Source organism: Geotrypetes seraphini, chromosome 5 (genome assembly GCF_902459505.1).
Source record: "Geotrypetes seraphini chromosome 5, aGeoSer1.1, whole genome shotgun sequence".
In the NCBI taxonomy this organism is placed as follows: Eukaryota; Metazoa; Chordata; class Amphibia; order Gymnophiona; family Dermophiidae; genus Geotrypetes; species Geotrypetes seraphini.
Genome location: NC_047088.1, coordinates 104,525,432 through 104,548,433, shown reverse-complemented (window position 1 = coordinate 104,548,433; position 23,002 = coordinate 104,525,432). Strand labels below are relative to the sequence as shown.

The 23,002-nt window shown below is 49.7% G+C and overlaps 1 protein-coding gene across 2 annotated transcripts in view; it reads left to right on the top strand.

Annotated features, from left to right (window-relative positions):
* The window catches only part of PFAS (phosphoribosylformylglycinamidine synthase), a 149,943-nt gene that overhangs the window by 78,113 nt on the left and 48,828 nt on the right, over positions 1-23,002 (top strand). For both annotated transcript variants that reach the window (XM_033944969.1, XM_033944968.1), the window contains exons 13-17: positions 6,267-6,423; positions 7,590-7,651; positions 8,105-8,266; positions 18,310-18,426; positions 18,559-18,690. In XM_033944969.1, coding sequence (XP_033800860.1) covers positions 6,267-6,423; positions 7,590-7,651; positions 8,105-8,266; positions 18,310-18,426; positions 18,559-18,690 — 630 coding nt within the window. The remainder of the gene's footprint in view (positions 1-6,266; positions 6,424-7,589; positions 7,652-8,104; positions 8,267-18,309; positions 18,427-18,558; positions 18,691-23,002) is intronic.

The following is a 23,002-nucleotide window of genomic DNA, read 5'->3' as shown; positions in this document are numbered from 1 at the left end:
TCTCTTCCCTCCCCTCCCAGCAGCATCTCTTCTTCTCCCTCTCCAGTAGCAGCTGTCCCTTTTTTCCTTGCCCAGCAGCTTCCCAGATTCCTTTCCCTCCTCCCCTCCCAGAAGCATCTCTCCTTCTCCCTCTCCAGTAGCATCTGTCCCTTTTTTTCCTTGCCCAGCAGCTTCCCAGATTCCTTTCCCTCCTCCCCTCCCAGAAGCATTTCTCCTTCTCCCTCTCCAGTAGCAGCTGTCCCTTTTTTTCCCTTGCCCAGCAGCTTCCCAGATTCATTTCCCTCCTCTCCTCCCAGCAGCATCTCTCCTTCTCCCTCTCCAGTAGCAGCTGTCCCTTTTTCCCCCTGCCCAGCAGCTTCCCAGACCAATGTTCCCTCTAAGGATTGATGAGGTGTGTGCAAAAAAAAAATATGCATGAGCGACAAGTTACATATTCCACAAATTTATGAGCAGGCACGGAGGACGCATTTTTAAACAAATGTAGTTTATCCTTGTACTCCTTATGTATTTTTAATCATCTATGGATATGTTTGTATGTTTATTGTTCAAATGGTTTTATTTATTTCCCAAAATTTATTTTTGTTATACACATTGAAAATATTTGATATTGCATTTAAATCAAAATCTCAATAAACTTGAAACTTGAAACGAGTGCCCATGAGATTGTGGGAGGGTTAAATACTCAAAACTTAGAAGAATAACAATTTACTTAAAGTTTTTGCTTCGCCAGCTTTCTGGTATCTTTACATAATGCAGTGGCGTACCTAGCATATGTAACACCCGGGGCCCATCATTTTTTGCCCCCCCCCCCCATCTGTCCGAAAAACATGATTTTTAGTAACAAGCCACACGTCACACATGAGTATCTAAGAAAAGGCAGCATCTTACATATTGCAGTGAACAGTACATCAATACAACCATTGTAAAACTAAACAAGCCAGACCAGCACAGATCAATCCTACACCGTCAATCCTAACAGAAAACTATGTCTTTCGAACACACAGAACACAGAACACACCTTCGCCTATTATGGAATATGTAATCACAAACTAACCCCTCCCTCTTTTACAAAACTGTAGTGTGGATTTTAGCTACGGAGGTAACAGCTCTGATGCTCATAGAATTCTGAGCATCAGAGCTGCTACCACCACGGCTGGTGCTAAAAAACGCTTCACAGTTTTGTAAAAGGGGGGATAAAATAAAAATACATAGACAAAGGTTAAATTGAACCAGCAAGAAGCTGGACTCTGCATACAATGCTTCACAGAAACAGTGACACATGTCTCCTAAAGCAATAAATAAATAGAAATTTTTTTCTACCTTTGTCTTCTGTGGTTTCTGCTTTCCTCATCTTCTTGTAACTCTCTTCCTTCCATCCAATGTCTGCCGTCTCTCTTCCCCTATATGGCATCTTCTCTCCTTCTATGCCCCTTCCAGAAACTGTATGCCTCCCCCTTTCATCTCTCCTTTCACCCCCATTGGTCTGGCATCTCTCTCCTCTCCTTCCCTCTCCCACACCTCTCCTCTGCAATCCCTTTCCCTTTTTTCCCTCATTTCCCTTTTCAATTTATTTTCTGCATCTGTCTAGATTATGTTCTTACTACCCTCTCATCAATGTCCTTTTTTACTGTCTACCTAAAGCTTGCCACCTCTTTCCCTCACCCCAGTGTTTCCCTAACTCAATCCTTTTCTCCCCATCATGTGCCCTCCTTTTATTTATCCCCTCCTTCCATCATGTACCCTCTTTCTCCAACCCTTCCATCTAGTACCTTCTCCTCTCTCTGTCCACTTCCATCCAGCATCTGCTCCCCTCTTTCTCTCCTCCCATTTCCTTCTGGCATTTGCTCCCTTATCTCTCCCATCTGCACTTCCATCCAGCATAGGCTCCCCACTACCATCCAATGTCTGCCCTTTCTCCCTCCATCCACCCCTCTTCAATCAGCATCTTCCCCCTTTCTTTCCCTCCAATATCCTTCCCCCTTATGTCTCTCCCCTTTCTCTGTACATCAATTCCATCAGCACCACCCTTCCATACCACCCTGCCCCTTTTCTTTCCCTCCACCACTCTTCCATTCCAGCAGTCCTGCTCCTTTCTCTCCCTTCATGCAGCAAGGTCCCGCGATGATTGTAGCTGCCTGCTGCCAATCCACCCCACTCCGACGTACTTGCTCTAGAGCGGACTCAGCAGCCGCATGCTGGAAGGGCCCGCGATGACTTGTCTGCTGGCTCTGCTCTGGAAGAAGTAAGTTACATTGGAGGGGGTGGACCCGGCAGACGAAGGGAGTTGCGGCAAAGTCCCGCAATGAGTGCGTCTGCCGGGTCCACCCCCTCCGACGTAACTTACTTCTTCCAGAGCAGAGCCAGCAGACAAGTCATCGCGGGACCTTCCTGCACCTCAGTGCGGATGCTGACTCTGCTGAAGAGAAAGTAAGTCAGTGGTAACGTGACCATTTATTTTTTTCATCAAAAGGGGACATCTATTAATTGACTGTGTATCCTTTCTTTCTTTCTGCACTCAGGCCCAACAATTGTCCCATTCTATTCCCTCCCTCCTTCCTTCCCATGTCCTTAGTGCCCCCAGTGCCTCCTTCCTGTGTCCTTTGTGCCCCCAGTGCCTCCTTCTTATGTCCCCCCACTGTCTTCCAGATTTTGCCCACCCCCAAAGCCAGCCAGCTCTGCCACCTCTCCATTTTTTTCTCTGTCACCACCCCATCCCCTATGCTCTGGCATCTCTCTCTTCTCCTTTCTTTCTTTTGCACCCCATAGTCTGGTATCTTCCCTTCCCTGATTCTCTGGCATCTATCTCCTTTCCTTTTCTTCCATCTTTCGCTCCCCCTCCATGCTCTCACATCTCCCCCTTCCTTTTCCCTTAGTCTGGCATACCTTCCTCCTTCCCTCCAAGCCCTGGCATCTCCTTTCATTCCCTCCCTCATCTTCCTTCTCCCTCCAGCTGGGTACCGCAACACTCTCCCCTGCAGCTCTGGACTTCCCCACACCTGCTCTCCCAAAATTGCCATGCTTCGGTTCCTCTTTTTCCTTCCTCCCTCCCCCCGCGGGACCCTCTAACGCCGGCCCTGCAGCTCCGGACTTCCCCCCCGGATCGCTATTATTTTAAATGTTATAGCGGCGGCGCTGTATCCATCAGTGGAGACGTCTAACCTCGGCCTGCCCCGGAACTCTTACTGCAGCAGCCGCCCGTCTAGGCAGGAACAGGAAGTCACTGTTGCAGTAAGAGTTCCGGGGCAGGCCGAGGTTAGACGTCTCCACTGATGGATACAGCGCCGCCGCTATAACATTTAAAATAATAGCGATCCGGGGGGGGGGCAGGTGTGGGGAAGTCCGGAGCTGCAGGGCCGGCGTTACACCAATGAGAACAAGGGGCGGACCGCCCCCCACTTAATACGCCACTGATTACGGGGATCATGAAAGGAGCCGCCGCTGCTGCATCTTAGGCGATCAGGGCAGACCGCCACCGCCGCCGCTTCCTCTCACCTCCGCTCGAGTGAGCGACACCAGAAGCATGAGCGACGCCACTGAAAATAGTGAGCGATCGCTCATGCGCTCACCTTAGAGGGAACTCTCTGATAGTGGTTTTCTCCCCTCCCAGCAGCTCTTCTTACTTCCCAGCGCAGCGATTCACGAAGGCAGCCTCGGGTCCTTTGTTGGGTCGCGCCGCCTCTGAGGAAAGAGGAAGTTGCATCATCAGAGGCAGCCGCGACTCAGCAAAAGCCCCGATGCTGCCTTCGTGAATCGCTGCGCTGGGAAGTAAAGGAGAACTGCAGAGGGGAGAAAGCCACTATCGGAGGCTCCCCATGATCTCTCCTGCTCAGCGCACACTTCACATGTTGATCTTGCCGGCCCTGCGCGGACCGGCAAAAATTTCCTGCGGACCGACACCGGTCCGCGGACCGGCGGTTGAAGAACTGTGCTCTAAAGTGCTGTGTGAGAAATTAAATAGAAATATATTGCACTTATCTTAATACACCCTACGGGACCCGTTTCACCCGACTTGGGCTTCTTCAGGGGTCAACTATCTAAAAAAGAATACAAAGACATATTAAAAACGTCTTAAACCCTCAGATGTACTTGTAACTATAACAGTGATACAAATGACATGCCTCTAAATTAGTTTTACCAGTCTATTCCAGAGTTGGTTTGTTGATTACTCAGACTTGGTACATTGTGATTTTTTAGTATAACTGCCATATTTAGGCATGCTTATTTACATCTACTATGGATATAACATAAGTGGTGCGCTTAAATGTATGTATGTTGGTACCGACTTATGCTCCGTCATATCTCTCCTATCCTGTCTTTCTTCTAAAGTATACATTTTGAAGTCTATAAGTCTGTCCCCACATGCTTTATGATAATGACCACTGACCATTTTAGTAGTTGCCGTCTGGGCCAACTCAATCCTTTTTATATAAGAATTAGAACATAAGAATTGCCGCTGCTGGGTCAGACCAGTGGTCCATCGTGCCCAGCAGTCCGCTCATGCGGCGGCCCTCTGGTCAAAGACTAGCGCCCTGAGACCAGCCCTACCTGCGTATGTTCCGGTTCAGCAGGAACTTGTCTAACTTTGTCTTAAATCCCTGGAGGGTGTTTTCCCCTATGACAGACTCCGGAAGAGCGTTCCAGTTTTCTACCACTCTCTGGGTGAAGAAGAACTTCCTTACGTTTGTACGGAATCTATCCCCTTTCAATTTTAGAGAGTGCCCTCTCATTCTCCCTACCTTGAAGAGGGTGAACAACCTGTCTTTATCTACTAAGTCTATTCCTTTCAGTACCTTGAATGTTTCGATCATGTCCCCTCTCAGTATCCTCTTTTCAAGGGAGAAGAGGTCGAGTTTCTCTAATCTTTCACTGTACGGCAACTCCTCCAGCCCCTTAACCATCTTAGTCGCTCTTCTCTGGACCCTTTCGAGTAGTAGCGTGTCCTTCTTCATGCACGGCGACTAGTGTTGGACGCAGTACTCCAGGTGAGGGCACACCATGGCCTGGTACAGTGACATGATAACCTTCTCCGATCTATTTGTGATCCTCTTCTTTATCTTTCCTAGCATTCTGTTCGCCCTTTTTGCCGCCACTGCTGCACATTGCGCGGACAGCTTCATTGACTTGTTGATCAGAACTCCCAAGTCTCTTTCCTGGGAGGTTTCTCCAAGCACTGCCCCGGACATCCTGTATTCGTGCATGAGAATTTTGTTACCAACATGCATCACTTTACACTTATCCACATTGAACCTCATCTGCTATGTTGATGCCCATTCCTCGAGCCTGATTATGTCATGTTGCAGATCTTCGCAATCCCCCTGCGTCTTCACTGCTCTGAATAATTTCATATCGTCTGCAAATTTAATCACCTCACTCGTTGTACCTATGTCCAGATCGTTTATAAAGATGTTGAAGGGGCAGTCTCCAGAATTGCATATAATATTCTAAATAAAATCTCACCACAGTCTTATACAGGGGCATTCATTGCCTCCTTTTTTCCTACTAGCCAATCCTCTCCCTATGCACCCAACCATTCTTCTAGCTTTCACTGCCATCTTTTCTACCTGTTTGATCATCTTAAGATCGTCACATACAATCACACCCAAGCCCTGCTCCTCTTTTGTGCACAAAAGTTCTTCACCCCCTAAACTGTTCTGTTCCCTTGGGTTTTCGTAGCCTAAATGCATGACCCTGCATTTTTTTTAGCATTAAATTTTAGCTGCCAAATTCTGGACCATTCTTAAAGCTTCCCTGGTCTTGTTATCCACACCATCAGGAGTATCTACCTTATTGCAGATTTCGGTTTCATCTTCAAAGAGGCAAACTTTACCAGAGGTAAACTTTACCTGGCAAACTTTCTTTCTTTCTTCAGCAATATCACTTCCAAAAATGTTAGAAAAAACTAATCCAAGAACCAAACCTTGCAGCGTACCACTGGTAACATTCCTTTCTTCAGAGTGAGTTCCTTTTATCTCTAATCTCTGTTGCCTTCCATTCAACCAGTTCTTAATCCAGTTAGTAACTATAGGGCCCATACTATAGGGCCCACTCAGTTTATTTTGTAATCGTTTGTGTGTAATCATGTCAAAGGCTTTTGCAAATTCTAAATACACCACATTTAGTTCTCTTGTTCAATTCAACTCGCTGTGCTTATAGGAATTGTGGGCTATAAGTTTAAATAATAATAAAGTTGTTTAAGCCTCTGCCACAAGTTTATGAGTGCATGGAATGATTGATGAGTGTGTTATGGCCTTCTTTTGGATTTGCAGGTACAGGGCGATAATGCCAGTGAGCTGGATTTTGGAGCAGTGCAACGTGGGGATGCTGAGATGGAGCAAAAGATGAATCGGGCTGTGCGAGCCAGCATAGAATGTGGAGACCGTAACCCTATCTGCAGTATCCATGACCAGGGAGCCGGTGGAAATGGTGAAGGAGGGCATGGAGCAGAGGCAATGATTAATGAGCAGAAGAGTTATGGGGGAAACTATGAGGAAGTGCAGGGACCAGGACCTTACTTGTATTGTCCACAATCAAGAGGATGGGGACAGTGTTACTGAGGGAAGTGGTGAGGAACTGGAGGGTCCTGAACTCCATGACCAAGCTGCAATGACCCTACCATTTTACTTCCAGTTAAACATCCCTACCTAGCAAATCTTAAGATGAATAAGAACATAAGAAATGCCTCTGCTGGGTCAGACCCAAGGTCCATCGTGCCCAGCAGTCCGCTCACGCGGTGGCCCAACAGGTCCAGGACCTGTGCAGTAATCCTCTATCTATACCCCTCTATCCCCTTTTCCAGTAGGAAATTGTCCAATCCCTTCTTAAACCCCAGTACCGTACTCTGCCCTATAATATCCTCTGGAAGCGCATTCCAGGTGTCCACCACACGTTGGGTAAAAAAGAACTTCCTAGTGTTTGTTTTGAATCTGTCCCCTATCAACTTTTCCGAATGCCCTCTTGTTCTTTTATTTTTTGAAAGTTTGAAGAATCTGTCCCTCTCTATTCTCTCTATGCCCTTCGTGATCTTATAAGTGTCTATCATATCCCCTCTTAAGTCTCCTCTTCTCCAGGGAAAAGAGACCCAGCTTCTCCAATCTTTCAGCGTATGACAGGTTTTCCATACCTCTTATCAGACGTGTAGCTTTCCTCTGAACCCTCTCGACTAACGCCATATCCTTCTTAAGGTACGGCGACCAATATTGGACGCGGTACTCCAAATGCGGGCACACCATTGCCCGATACAATGGCAGGATAACTTCTTTCGTTCTGGCTGTAATACCCTTTTTGATTATACCAAGCATTCTATTTGCTCTCTTAGCGGCCGCTGCACACTGTGTCATCGGCTTCATTGTCATGTCCACCATTACCCCCAAGTCCCTTTCCTGGGTACTCTTATTCAATAACATCCCTCCCATTGTATAGTCATATCTCGAGTTTCTGCTCCCCACATGTAATACCTTACATTTCTCAACGTTGAACTTCATCTGCCCTAGTGATTGCTGGGTAGGGATGCTTACTTACCTTAATGGTGGAAAGGTAGCAAGGTACAGTGTCTTCACAATCATGTGTTCTTTCTTTGTGGCGTTAAATAGGAAACGTCTTGAAAGAGCTGAGTGAACCAGCAGGAGCAGTCATATATGCCAGAGACTTTCAGGTTTGTTTCTAGGCCTGTAATCTAATCTAATACATGAGTTATGAATCATACTATACCTAATAGTTCAAGGGGATTTACATCAAAAGAAGCAATGAGAACATAAGGGAAAATACAAATGCTTAATTCCCATAAACCCATAAAATTAATTTTACACAAAATCATATAAAAAAGTTTTCAGCTTTTTACGAAATCTCACATAACTAACTTCAGTTCTTATTTGCACAGGTAGTTTATTCCAAATAATGACAGCAGCATTAACAAATGAGGAATTAAATTTGCATTTAAACCACACTCCGCTATTCTGTGAAAAGTGCAATAAAAGGGTATAACTTACTCTAATAGAAATAATGCAGCTGAGAAAAAAATAAAACCAGATTATCTGCTTGTCTCTAAACAGAATTCTCTTTATATCTATTACTTTGTGAAATAAATTTCTCTCTCTTTCTTTGACAGCTAGGTGACCCCACTTTGAGTTTGCTGGAGATTTGGGGTGCTGAGTACCAGGAGTCTAACGCCCTCCTTTTGCGCCCACAAGCCAAGGAGTTCTTGAAAAGAGTATGCAGGAGGGAGAAGTGTCCTGTGAATTTTGTTGGGAGAATAACAGGAGATGGGCGGGTAAGTCTTTGTCTCGGCAGCTTTTGACACTGTGAATCATGATACCATTCTAGCATAAATGACAGAAACAGGTATCAGTGGAACAGTACTGGCGTGGTTCAGATCTTATCTAACAGACAGGCAATGGTCCATACTGTTGGGCAGCACCTCATCACCACCAAGGGCATTGACCTGTGATCACAAGAATCTACACTGTTAACCATTTAGTTCGGTTTCTAACTCAAGCCAAGCTGATTTGGTCAATAGACACTCTGTTCTACATCTGCATGGATGACATGCAGCTACTTATATCCACTGAACCTGACTTACTCACAGCCCTGAATCAAGTGACTACCTGTTTAACATCAATTCAAGAATGGGCTAAAGACAACAGTCTTTCTCTGAACCCACATAAAACCAAGCTTCTATGGATCCCTAACACAAGTGGGCACATATCTGACATCAAAATCTATTTTGATAAATACAAACTCCCCCTCAAATCGCAAGTCAGGAACCTTGGAATACAGCTGGATTCAACACTTACTCTTTTTTTTATTGAAATTTTACAAATACAAAAGTATAAGAATAAAACAAAACAATAAGCTGCAGATACCAAAATATACACAATAATATGCAAAATATAATATAGTTAATATACAAAGTAAAGTTAATTAGGGTTTACATGAGTCCTTACATATTCATCAAGAGGGGTCCAAATTTTTGTGAATCTGGCTATGTTATTTTGTTTGAATGTTATTATTTCTTCATACTTTCTGATGACACAAAGGTAATTCCATCATTCGTAAAAATTAAGCCTATTATCCCAGGACAAGCAGGCAGGTATTCTCACTAGTGGGTGATGTCATCCGACAGAGCCCCGATACGGACGTCTCACAAGCATGTCTTGCTTGAAGAAACTCAGAAGTTTCGAGATGCCCGCACCGCGCATGCGCCAGTGCCTTCCCGCCCGATGGTCCGGGCGTGTCTCCTCAGTTCTTTTTCTTCCGCGGAGCTGAGAAGTTTACTTCATTGCTGCGCCCATTCAATTCGATTTTTTTGCCTTCTGCATCGCCGCGGGTTGAGTTCTTTTACTCTTGCCGTGTGTTGTTTCTTTCTTTGATTTCTTTTTTCAAAAAAAAAAAAAAAAATTTTTTTCTTCCGACTCCGGGTCAGCCGCGTGGCTTGTGCCCCGCGCCTTCGACCTTGCAGCGGATCTTTTCCGGCCTATGTCCCGGCCGATCACCGGTTTTAAAAAGTGTAGCAAGTGCCAGCGCGCGATTTCGCTTACGGACCCGCATCGACGCTGCCTCCAGTGTCTGGGTCCGGACCACTTTCCGAAATCGTGCCTGCCTTGCTCCACTCTGACAGTGCGAGTGTTTAAGCATCGCTGTCTTCTGTGGGAGTCCATGTTCAAGATGGAAGCTGCGTTGGATCCTACAGCTTCAACATCAACTGGTGCTTCGACTCCATCTGCGAAGCCTTCGGCCTCCCCGGCTGTTTCGAGTCTTCTGAAGCCGGCATCGTTCACGCCGGTTTCGGCCTCGACCTCGGCGCCGGTGCCTTCCTCCGTCTCCTCGGACCAGGCGCCGACCCCTACTGTTCCACCGGTGGTGCTCAAAGTGCCGAAGGCTGGCAAGCAGAAGCACTCGGCACTGAAGGAGCGCGGAGACCGTGCGGAAGGGCCCCCTTTTGGTGCGGATCCCTCCATATCGGCTTCATTGCGGTCCCTTCTGGAGGCTCAGTTTGTGGAACTCATGAACACCATGGGGCCCCGGCTGATTGCCTCGATCCAGGGTGACCTCCCAGTTCCGATTCCGAGGGGCGGGCCGCCCCCTCCTCCTCCGCGCCGCTCGACCTCGTTGCTCGGTGAGGAGGAGTGGAGGTCGGCGTCCCGAGCCTCGAGGTCGGCCTCAGGCAGTGCCATGCCCCCCTTGGAGCCTAGTACCTCGAGGAAGGCCTCCTTTAGTGACATGCCTCCCTTAGAGCCTATTCCCTCGAGGAAAACTTCCCTTAGTGACTTGCCTCCTTTGGAGCCTGTTACTCCTCCCCATGAGTCGGTGTGGCGTCCTCCTTCGAGGCCTCCCAGTCCTGGGCATAGCCGGAAGCAGGACGAGTTCTTCCGAACCCCCTATCAAGCATGGGCGTCGTCGGGGGAAGCCTCTAAGATCTACGGCCTCGAGTCCTATCTGCTCTATGGAGACTTCGGGGGATCAGTATTCTACCAGATGGGCTCGATCCCCATCCAGACATCGTGAGGGGCATCGATCCAGGCACTCTTCGAGGCATTCCTCTCGACACTCGACCGTCTCTCCTCAGAAGAAATTCCCTCGTATGGGGTACTCTGCTTTGGCTGGGTCTCCTCCTCCGGGACCGGAGTTCGAGGACCCCAAAGTTTTTTACTCACCCTGTTGTTCTCAGGCCTCGGTGGAGCCCAAGGCCTCGACTTCTTCCAGCCCTTCTCGAAGACCGGCGCTGGCGGACCAACTGTCTTTTTCCTCTTTTCTGAGGCAGATGGCGGATGACCTGGACATTACCCTCAATTCTGGCTCTCGATACTCCAAGGAGTACCTCGATACCATGCATTTGCCTCATCCTCCAGCCGAGTCCTTACGCCTGCCACTGCACAAGCTCCTCGACCAGAACTTCATGAGATGTTTTGAGTCTCCGTACTCTATACCTGCGGTCCCTGGGAAATTGGATGCTCGGTACCGCACGGTGCATCATAAGGGCTTCGAGGGGCCTCAGCTTTCACATCAGTCCCTCCTGGTCGAATCCTCGCTCAAGCGGTCCCATCCGGCCCAGGTGTATGCTTCGGTGCCTCCAGGCCGCGAGGGCAGAACCATGGATAAGTTTGGACGACGCATCTATCAGAATTCTATGATGGCGTCCCGAGTTCTGAATTATAATTTCCATTTTGCCACCTATTTGGAATTTTTTCTGCCTGTGCTTCGGCGGTTTACACCCTACGTCGAATCCCAGGCTCGTTTCGAGTTTGAGGAAGTGGTTGCTTCGCTGTCCCAGCTTCAACTTCAGTTGATGCAATCTTCCTATGATGCCTTCGAGCTCTCGGCCCGGGTGGCGGCCTGCTCTGTGGCGATGCGCAGGTTGGCCTGGTTGCGGACCATTGACATGGACCCGAATCTTCAGGACCGCCTGGCGAACGTCCCGTGTGCTGGGGCGGATCTTTTCGACGAATCCATCGAGACCGTCACGAAGAAACTGTCTGATCATGAAAAGTCCTTTCAGTCCATTCTTCGGCCGAAGCCTAAGCCTCAGCAGTCTCGACCCTCTCGACCGCCATTAATCTATCAACGGCGTTATCAACCGAGGCAAGCTCCACCTGCGAGGCAACCTGCGAAGAGGCAGCCTCCTCAGAAAGCTCAGCAAAAGCCTCAGCCGTCCACTGTCCCCAAGGCTCCTCAGCCTTTTTGACTGTCCCTCCGAGGGCATGACCAGTCTCGTTCTGCCTCTCCCTGTTTTTCCCATCAGGGGGCGCCTCCATCACTTTTATCATCGTTGGGAGGCGATAACAACCGACCTCTGGGTCCTTACTATCCTCAGGGAGGGGTACTCTCTTCAATTCCTTCGGGTCCCTCTGGACCACCCTCCAAGAGAGTATCCTTCCAACTTGACTCAGACCGCCCTTCTTCTTCAGGAAGCTCAGGCCTTGCTCCGGCTTCGTGCCGTCGAGCCGGTCCCTGCGGACCAACACAACCGGGGGTTTTACTCCCGGTACTTCCTTGTTCCGAAGAAGACGGGCGATCTAGATCTAAGGGTCCTCAACAAGTTCTTGGTCAAAGAGAGGTTTCGCATGCTGACCCTAGCTTCTCTTTACCCCCTCCTCGAGCAGAACGACTGGTTGTGCTCTCTGGACCTCAAGGAGGCCTACACTCACATTCCCATTCATCCGGCCTCTCGCAAGTATCTCAGATTTCGGGTGGGACATCTACATCTGCAGTATCGAGTGCTTCCTTTCGGCCTCTCCTCGTCTCCCAGAGTCTTCACGAAGTGTCTGGTGGTGGTGGCCGCGGCACTCCGGAGCAGTGGTCTTTAGGTTTTTCCCTACCTCGACGACTGGCTCATCAAGGCCCCCTCGGGTCTGGAAGTCATCTCTGCGACCCTGACCACTATCTCCTTCCTACAGAGTTTGGGCTTCGAGATCAACTTTCCCAAATCTCATCTACAGCCTACCCAGTCGCTCCCCTTCATCGGGGCGGTCCTGGATACCATCCGTCTCAGAGCCTTCCTTCCTCCTCAGCGCATGGAGGCTCTTCTTCATCTCTGCCAGTCTGTGTCTTCTCGCCAGTCATAGAAACATAGAAACATAGAAATAGACGGCAGATAAGGGCCCACGGCCCATCTAGTCTGCCCACCTTAATGTCCCTCCCCTACCTTTGCCCTGTGAATAGATCCCATGTGCCGATCCCATTTGGCCTTAAAATCAGGCACGCTGCTGGCCTCAATCACCTGTAGTGGAAGACTATTCCAGCGATCAACCACTCTTTCAGTGAAAAAGAATTTCCTGGTGTCACCTCGTAGTTTCCCGCCCCTGATTTTCAACGGATGCCCTCTTGTTGTCGTGGGACCCTTGAAAAAGAAGATATCTTCCTCCGCCTCGATGCGGCCCGTAAGATACTTGAACGTCTCGATCATGTCCCCCCTCTCTCTGCGCTCCTCGAGCGAGTATAGCTGTAATTTGTCAAGCTGTTTTTCGTATGGTAGATCCTTGAGTCCCGAGACCATCCGGGTGGCCATTCTTTGCACCGACTCCAGTCTCAGCACATCCTTGCGATAATGCGGCCTCCAGAATTGCACACAGTATTCCAGGTGGGGCCTCACCATGGATCTATACAATGGGATAATGACTTCCGCCTTACGACTGACGAAACCCCTTCGTATGCAGTCCATGATTTGTCTTGCCTTGGATGAAGCCTGCTCCACTTGATTGGCAGACTTCATGTCCTCACTGACGATTACCCCCAAGTCTCGTTCTGCTACCGTTTTTGCTAGGATCTCGCCATTAAAGGTATAAGACTTGCATGGATTCTGGCTGCCCAGGTGCATAACTTTGCATTTTTTGGCATTGAAGTTGAGTTGCCATGTCCTAGACCATCGCTCCAGTAGGAGTAGGTCGTGCATCATGTTGTCGGGCACTGAATCTTTGTCTGTTGTGCATTTGCCCACTACATTACTCAGTTTGGCGTCATCGGCGAATAATGTTATTTTACCTCGAAGCCCTTCTGCCAAGTCTCTTATAAAGATGTTGAATAGGATTGGGCCCAAGACTGAGCCCTGTGGTACTCCACTAATCACCTCCGTCATTTCGGAGGGGGTGCCGTTCACCACCACCCTTTGGAGCCTACCTCAGCGAGTCCATCTCAGCGAGTCCATCTCAGCGAGACACATGATGGTCCTCTTGGGGCACATGACCTCTACAGTTCATGTGACGCCGTTTGCCAGACTCTGTCTCAGAATCCCGCAGTGGACCCTGGCATCTCAATGGACTCAGGTGTCGGATCCATTGTCTCGACACATCCTCGTCACTCCTGCTCTTCGGCAGTCTCTACTTTGGTGGATGACCTCTTCAAATCTATCCAGAGGTTTGCTGTTTCATACTCCACCCCACCAGAAGGTTCTCACGACCGATTCCTCGACCTATGCCTGGGGGGCACATCTGGATGGTCTTCGCACTCAGGGATTCTGGACCAGTGCGAACCGACTCCATCAAATCAATCTTCTGGAACTCAGCCATCTTCAATGCTCTTCAAGCGTTTCAACATCTGCTTCACGACATGGTGGTCCTCATTCGCACAGACAATCAGGTCGCCATGTATTATGTCAACAAGCAGGGGGGCACGGGCTCGGCCTTCCTTTGCCAGGAAGCTCTCAAAGTCTGGGATTGGGCGGTTCGCCACAATGCCTTCCTCAAGGCTGTCTACATTCAGGGGAAGGACAATGTCTTGGCAGACAACTTGAGTCGTCTACTCCAGCCTCACGAATGGACTCTCCATTCCAACCCCCTTCATCAGATCTTTGCACAGTGGGGGACGCCTCAGATAGACCTCTTTGCGGCTCCCCACAACTTCAAACTGCCTCAGTTTTGCTCCAGGATCTACACTCCTCATCGCCTCGAGGCAGATGCTTTTCTGCTGGATTGGGGGAATCGCTTTCTGTATGCGTTTCCTCCATTTCCTCTCATTCAAAAGACTCTGGTCAAGCTGAAGTCCGACCATGCCACCATAATTCTGATAGCTCCTCGGTGGCCCAGACAACCTTGGTTCTCCCTTCTACTTCAACTCAGCAGCAGGGAGCCGATCCTTCTTCCAGTGTTTCCTTCACTACTTACTCAACATCAAGGATCACTGCTTCATCCCAACCTGCAGTCTCTCCACCTGACAGCTTGGTTCCTCTCAACATAATCCCTCACCAGTTTTCCCAGGCGGTGAGGGATGTCTTGGAGGCTTCCAGGAAGCCTGCTACTCATCAATGCTACTCCCAAAAAGGACTAGATTTTCTTCATGGTGTATTTCCAACTCTACGGAGCCTCGGCGTGCCTCTCTATCCTCTGTGTTGGACTATCTTCTACACCTCTCTCAGTCTGGTCTCAAGTCAACCTCTATACGAGTCCACCTGAGTGCGATTGCGGCTTTCCATCAGCCTCTAAAGGGGAAACCTCTCTCTGCACATCCTGTGGTTTCCAGATTTATGAAAGGACTTTTTCATGTCAATCCTCCTCTCAAACCACCTCCAGTGGTTTGGGATCTCAATGTTGTCCTTTCTCGACTTATGAAACCTCCTTTTGAGCCTCTCAACAAGGCTCCCCTCAAGTTTCTCACGTGGAAAGTGGTTTTCCTCGTGGCCCTCACTTCTGCTCGCAGGGTCAGTGAGCTTCAGGCCTTGGTGGCGGACCCGCCTTTCACAGTATTCCATCATGACAAGGTAGTCCTCCGCACTCATCCTAAATTCCTGCCTAAAGTGGTTTCTGAATTTCATCTCAACCAATCCATTGTACTTCCAGTGTTTTTCCCAAAGCCTCATTCTCATCCTGGAGAATCAGCTCTTCACACTCTGGACTGTAAATGTGCTTTGGCTTTCTACCTGGATCGTATCAAACCACACAGAACTGCTCCTCAACTATTCGTCTCCTTTGATCCAAACAAGTTGGGACGCCCTGTCTCGAAGCACACCATCTCCAACTGGTTGGTGGCTTGTATCTCTTTCTGCTAGGCCCAGGCTGGATTACCCCTTCCGTGTAAGGTCTCAGCCCATAGAGTCAGAGCGATGGTGGCCTCTGTAGCCTTCCTCAGATCGACACCGATTGAGGAGATTTGTAAGGCTGCCACTTGGTCCTCGGTTCATACATTCACCTCTCATTATTGTCTGGATACTTTCTCCAGAAGGGATGGACAGTTTGGCCAAACAGTATTACAAAATTTATTCTCCTAAGTTGCCAACTCTCCCACCATCCCATTGAGGTTAGCTTGGAGGTCACCCACTAGTGAGAATACCTGCCTGCTTGTCCTGGGATAAAGCAATGTTACTTACCGTAACAGTTGTTATCCAGGGACAGCAGGCAGCTATTCTCACGTCCCACCCACCTCCCCTGGGTTGGCTTCTCTGCTAGCTACCTGAACTGAGGAGACACGCCCGGAGCATCGGGCGGGAAGGCACTGGCGCATGCGCGGTGCGGGCATCTCGAAACTTCTGAGTTTCTTCAAGCAAGACATGCTTGCAAGATGTCCGTATCGGGGCTCTGTCGGATGACATCATCCCACTACTAGTGAGAATAGCTGCCTGCTGTCCCTGGATAACAACTGTTACGGTAAGTAACATTGCTGAATTGTCATTCCAATTTTCAACACTTAGGGCTCCTTTTACGAAGGTGCGCTAAGCGTTTTAGCGCACGCACCGGATTAGCGCGCGCTAGCCAAAAATCTTACGCCTGCTCAAAAGGAGGCGGTAGCGGTTAGCATGCGCAACAATTTAGCACGCATTATTCCGTGCATTAAGGCCCTAACGCGCCTTCGTAAAAGGAGCCCTTACTCTGATCCCCCAAATCGAAGCAGTCTTCGAGAGTTGCTTTTATCATTTGTGACAACTATGCTGCCTCTCTCCTTACACTGAGAAGGCAAATGTTATCACAATTGTGTATTTTTGGTAACATCAAGACTGATTACTGTAATGCACTATGTTCCTAACCACACCCCCTCCAAAGAACATTATGTGCAACTTCTTTAAATTAGTCCCCTGCTTTTCTTACTCATGCTACTCTATCTTATCTATCTATATGTGCCGTTGTATCGGGCAATGGTGCGTCCGCATCTGGAGTACTGCGTCCAATATTGGTTGCCGTACCTTAAGAAGGATATGGCGTTACTCGAGAGGGTTCAGAGGAGAGCGACACGTCTGATAAAAGGGATGGAAAATCTTTCATACGCTGAGAGATTGGAGAAACTGGGTCTCTTTTCCCTGGAGAAGAGGGGATATGATAGAGACCTACAAGATCATGAAGGGCAAAGAGAGAGTTGAGAGGACAGATTCTTCAAACTTTCAAAAAATAAAAGAACAAGAGGGCATTCGGAAAAGTTGAAAGGGGACAGATTCAAAACAAATGCTAGGAAGTTCTTCTTTACCCAACGTGTGGTGGACACCTGGAATGCGCTTCCAGAGGACGTAATAGGGCAGAGTACGGTACTGGGGTTTAAGAAAGGATTGGACAATTTCCTGCTGGAAAAGGGGATAGAAGGTTATAGATAGAGGATTACTGCACAGGTCCAGGACCTGTTGGGCTGCCGCGTGAGCGGGCTGCTGGGCGTGATGGACCTCGGGTCTGACCCAGCAGAGGTATTGCTTATGTTCTTATGTTATCTTTGCTTACACCCTAGGCTGTATATTAAAATGCTTTATTGTGTATGCTATTGACATTGTAATGTAGCATACTATTCCATACTTTGAATTATGTTATGTTATTCAAGTTTTCTAATCCGCCTTTACCTATTCAGTTCAAGGTTGGATTACATTACAAGAGGTTGAATCAGTTACCCAGGAAGTTACAATGGACAGTTTGACACAGACATTCAATAGAGTTGCTAGTACAGGTAGATCAGTACAGTTATTAATACACGTAGGCCATAATTACAAATACATAGTTATAAGTTCAAGTAGGTCATTGTTGGCTCTTAGTTATGTCCCAGGAGTTGCTTTAGAGTTTAGAAATGGGCTTTTACAATTACCCTGTTCCTGCAGGGTTGGTTACCTGTCTTGGTAGAGAAATGCTTTTAAAAGTTTTCTGAACCTGAGATAGTGGTCACAAGATCGTAGTGTAATTCGTTCCAGCATTTAACTGATATTGGATGGATAAGGTAATTTGCCTGGTAGACTTTATATTGTTGTATGCTGGAATTTTAAGTGGAAAAGATTTCTGGTGGAATATCTGTTGGAGGCACCCTGGAGTAGGATGGCCAACTCTGTTAGGTAGTCGGGGGCAATGCCTGTCAGAATCTTAAAGGCAGAGATGCCTAATTTAAACTTGATCCTTGTGTTTAAGGGCAACTAATGTAGTTTCATATAGTAGGACTGTAGGTGTTTCAATTTCCATAGTCTATATATGAGTCTTACTGCTGCATTTTGAGCCAGTTGTAGATGCGATAGCAATGTTATAGAGCAAAGAGCTAGTGTTACATTATAGTAGTCTAGTCTAGATAGGATTAGGGATTGCACTAAAATTCGGAAAGTCTCTTTTTCAAAATATTTTCTGATGGATCTTAGCTTTCTCATCACAAGGAAAGATTGTTTTATTATTGATTTACATGGCTCTTCATGGATAGATGGTTATCAATTTCTACTGTTAAGATTTGGGATTGTAGTTCTAATGGAAAGTCTGTGTTGTCTACTGAAATCCTTGGAGTGCATCATGGGTCAGTTGAGGGTCCTTGCCAAAGGAATTTGGTTTTGTTCTTATTTAATTGTGTATTTCTTTTGTTTGACTTATTCTTGCTATACACTCCCTTGAGTGAATTTCTTAAAAAATATATTCTTTAAAATTTATATTTGATGATCCACAGATTGTGCTGGTGGATGGTTCTTCACAAGATTCCATTACTGATACAACTTCTGATAAGAAGAAAAGGCACCCTGTGGATCTGCAGTTGGAGTGGGTGCTGGGGAAGATGCCACGTAAGGTACAGTATGGGGGAGGCAAAATCCCTCTGCAGTCAGCACCCTTCACCATTCCTTATGGTGCTGCCTTCTGGGAAAGATTAGCATTGCATGAACTCTGAGATTCCCCACAGCTAAAATATTTATATTTTCAGGATTTTACTTTGAATCGTGTGATGCCTGCTTTTCAACCTCTGTCCCTCCCCTGCAACCTCACTGTGTTGGAGGCTCTCCACCGCATACTTAAATTGCCATCTGTGGGAAGCAAAAGATATTTAACTAATAAGGTAAGCTTAGGTTGAAACTCTTCTGCTCTGGAGCATTGTCTTTAGAAAACATCTGTGCTTAGAGCAGTGGTTACAGTTCTAGAACAGCATTGCGTTCCCTAGAAAGCATTAGAGTAACCAGCATGGAGCAGCGTTTACAGTCCTGAAAAATGATGCTATAATTTACACGTCAAGGAGGGCTTATATTTTGAACTGGGTTTAAAAATTATTTGATCAAATTTCTGGAAGAAAAGCCTATAAACAATTATTAAAGTAGATCCAAGGAAAGCCATTGCTTATCCCTGGGGTTAAGTAGCGTGGAATGCTGCTAATTTTTTGGATCCTGCCAGGTGCTTGTGGCCTGGATTAGCCATTGTTGGAAAAACTATGCTTGGGTAGATGGATCTTTAGTCTGCTCCAGTGTGTCAAATTTTATGGGGTCCTTTTACTAAAATTCACTAACTGATTTAGCGCACGCTAACAATTAGTGTGTTCTAAACGCCAATAACCCCATTATGTTAGCATTTAGCATGTGCTCATAATTAGCGTGCCCTAAATCAGTTAATGCACTATAGTTAAAGGATCCCTAAGTCCTGTGCAATTGCTTTTGCTCTCTATACAGAGCAGTTTTAAAGTTTTATTTAAAATTTTTTTCCTTCACTGAGAAAAATACACTTTGATTAAGATATTTCAGGACAAGACTTTATTGAATCCAGGTAGGCTTTTGTAGAAACTGATTTTTAATAATTAAGAAATGTGTAAGTGACATAGAGGTGTATTTTCAAAGCACTTAGACTTGCAAAGTTCCTTAGTAACCTATGGAACTTTATAAGTCTAAGGCACAGATTTTCAAAACTTTAATGCTGTTGCTAAACTGTTTTCTGACGGTTTAGCCTGCAGGCATTTTAGCGGCAGAGTATCAGAATAAAAAGCCCAAGAGCTAGTCTCGATGGGCGAACTTAACGCGGGGCTGGGTGGCCCGCCGGATCGCCCATCGGACTAGTTAGGCCGATGGAGGGGTAGGGGTAGCGGGCCCAAAAGGGGGCGGTCACCAAGAAGGGATCGCGTTGGTTGTCGCGGCCGAAAGGAATTGTGGGGGAGGGAAGGGTTAAAAGGCAGGGCTCGCGGAGGACCCGAACAGTTTGGGTCCTCCGAAGCAGCTTTCCGTTCGCGAGCGCAGCCTGCAGTCCCCCTGCAAGAGCCGATCCGCTGGAGCAGCTTGCGGGCCGGGAGGGCGCTCGCGGTCGCGGATTGCTGTGCCGAGCGAGGCGCAGTGCTGCGAAGAGGACCGCCGGCCAGACGCGCGGTTCGCGGCCTACCTTTTCTGCACGTGGCCGACCGGAGCGGGAGAGCATGGCGCACTCATTGCAGGCGGACCCAGCTGAGATTTTTCTGCTGGCTGGCGACTCCCTCGACGAGGAGGATCTATGCCTGGTGAGTGTGGCTGCAGGGGGGGGCAGGCAGTTACCTCCGAGGCGCTCCCGCGCATCGGCACGGGCAGCCATAGCGCTGGAGGCAGTGGGGGCGAGGCCAGAGGCAGGTGGAGGAGTGGAAACCGGGCTGGCTCAGGGGTTGAGTGCAGGGTTGGTGACCGGAGGTTGAGGATTCAGGCCTCAGCTGGGGAGAAGGGCTGACACTGCGCCAGGAGGGGAGGCTGAGGGTTCAGGAGAAGAGGGTAAGAGGAAGTTGAGGGTTCGTCGCGGTGCGGGGTCTACCTGCAGGGGCAGGAGCCGGAACCCTGCCGCGGGAAGGGGGAGGAGCGTTGTGGGGGCGCAGAACTCGGGTGCCTTGCTGGCCGGGAGGGTCACGGTCGTCGGGGACCCGGGGGCGGTGGCCCCAGAGCCTGCCCATCATGAGCCCGCTCACAGGGGGGGTGGTGGGCCGGGGAGAGAGCCGGCGGTGGCACCCGAGTTCCCCATGAGATCGGGCTGGGGGGAATGCGCCCGAGTCTGCCGCTGTTCCTGGCACCCCCTCGACATCAGGAACGGGGGGAGGTGGGCCAACGGGCCCAGCGGGGTGGTGGGCTCCCTGGTCTACAGGTCCCTGGCGCGCGCCCTGGAGTGGAACCCCCGGGGAGTCAGTCCCTCCACCGTTTCCTCCTTATCTTTGGGGACCGGGTGCGCTTGGGGGTAGCGGGGGACCTCATGTTGGGGCTGGTTCTACGGGGCTTACTACCCTGCTGCTGTGCCGGTTGCTGGCCCCTGTTCGGATTTCTTCCCACAGGACATCGCTGCGGGACCTGTCGAGACGGCTGGGACTTCTGATACGGGACAGTCTAGCGGAGGAACGGCTGCAACTCCACAGATCGGTGGCGGAGAGCATGCTCGAGACCAGCAGCGTCCAGCTACAGTGGCTGCTGCGGAAGGCGCCACTTCGGGAGCAGCGGGAGGCGGACACAGACCTGGAGACGACCGGATCACGGGTAACATGGCCCTAGGGGCTGGGGTTAGTGTTCGGGGAAAACGGGGGAAGAAAAAGGGTAAGGTTAAAAAGAGACGGGGGGGCAGAGATTCTTCGTTGTCTTCCTCTTACTCCTCTGCAACCTCTTCTTCCTCTTCTTCGTCTTCCTCCTCTGGGTCACGTTGGCGGGGAGAGGGAGAGGATCAGGCGCGAGAGGGCACAGATCGGGGCGCCCCTGCGCTCGTAGCGTTGTAAGTGGACGGCGCTTGGTGCGTGCAGTGGGGCTCATGCATGCTGCCCCTCTCCCGGCCACCTTAGCAAAGGATCCTGGATCACTGGGGGCAGGAGTGGGGGTGCTCGTTGTGTGCTGCCTGTTTCTTCACAGGGTTGCCGGGCTGCTGTTTTGACTGCCTCATGGGCGGCGGCTAGGCCTTGTGGTGAGGCGGTGGGGCGGATAGGGCCCCCCTTTTCCTCTGTACCAATGTGTTATACTAAAATATAAAAATATAATAAAATTAAATTAAATAAAATAAAAATAACATAAAATGAAATAAAACCGAAACCAAACCTCATTGAATCAGGTTCCTCAGCCTGTGCCTGATTGGGGGGGAGCTTGGGGCGAGGTGGATACAGATTCTGCCTCGGCCCCTGCAGTGGGGGGGTTTCCTGCCCTGTAGCTCCTCTCAGTTACTCTTGCGCGTGGGTGCTGCTCTTACGCGCTGGCTTCGTGTCCGTGTGGAGGGAGGCAGGGTCCTTCCGTTGGAGGGCGGGTGCCTTGGTGGCAGGTGGGGGAGTTCGCTCTGGTGGCTCCTTGCTCTAGGGCCTTGTTCCCTCTTCTTTATGGTCTTGCGGTCTCCTGGTGAGTCGGCTCCTTCTCCTCCTTTTCCTTTTCCTGGGGCAGGGGTCCGGATGGGGGGGGGGCTTGGCCTGGAGGTGGGGATGTCAGTAGGGGCTGAGGCCACTGACGGGTGTTCTATCGGGTGGATGCTTTGGGGGTTTGCTGCTGCTCTTTTGGTTTTGTTTCAGGTCTGGAGACGGCAGTCTCCGGGGATCGTCTCTTCTTCACTGGTGGTCCATGGACGGAATTTCGGATACGTTGGAGCCAGCGTGTGACGGGGTCCAAAGACTTGGTGGTAGCTTCGGATGGCGCCACTGCTACGGTGGCATGCCCTTTTGCCAGCTGTCTGCAGGACATGGAGTTGTTCTGCGGCAGCGAAATGTGGCTTGGTTGGTGGCCTGGCTTCCCCTTGGGGGATTGGGCTGATCTGGTGCTGTGGACCCTCTGGGAGAACAGGACCGGGCGGTTCTGTGGTCTCTCTGGGGGGCAGTGCTAGGACGGTTCTGTGGACCCCCCGGGGGGGCAGGACCAAGGTGGTTCTGTGGACTCCCCGGGGGGGCAGGACCGGGGGGGTTCTGGGGACTCTCCGGGGGGAAAAAACCCGGGGTGGTTCTGTGGACTCCCCGGGATGGCAGGACCAGGGTGGTTCTGTGGACTCCCCGGGAGGGCAGGACTGGGGTGATTCTGTGGACTCCCCAGGGGTGGCAGGACTAGGGTGGTTCTGTGGCCTCCATGGGAGGGCAAGATCGGGGTGGTTCTGCGGCTCCTCGGGGGAAACACCCAGGGTGGTTCGGTGGACTCCCCGGGATGACAGGACCAGGGTGATTCTGTGGACTCCCCGGGGGGGGCAGGACGGGGGTGATTCAGTGGACTCCACGGGGGTTGCTGGACTGAGGTGGTTCTGTGGCCTCCCTGGGGGTGACAGGTCCTGGGTGGGGTTCGGCGGTCCCCCTGAGGTGGGAGGACCGGGGTGGTTTTGTGGACTCCCCGGGGGGGGGGCAGAACGAAGGTAGTGCTGGGCCTCCCCTGGGGGCTGGCTAGAGGGGTGGATCCGGGCAACGGTTCTGGGGACTCCCGGGATGGGCTAATGCTGGC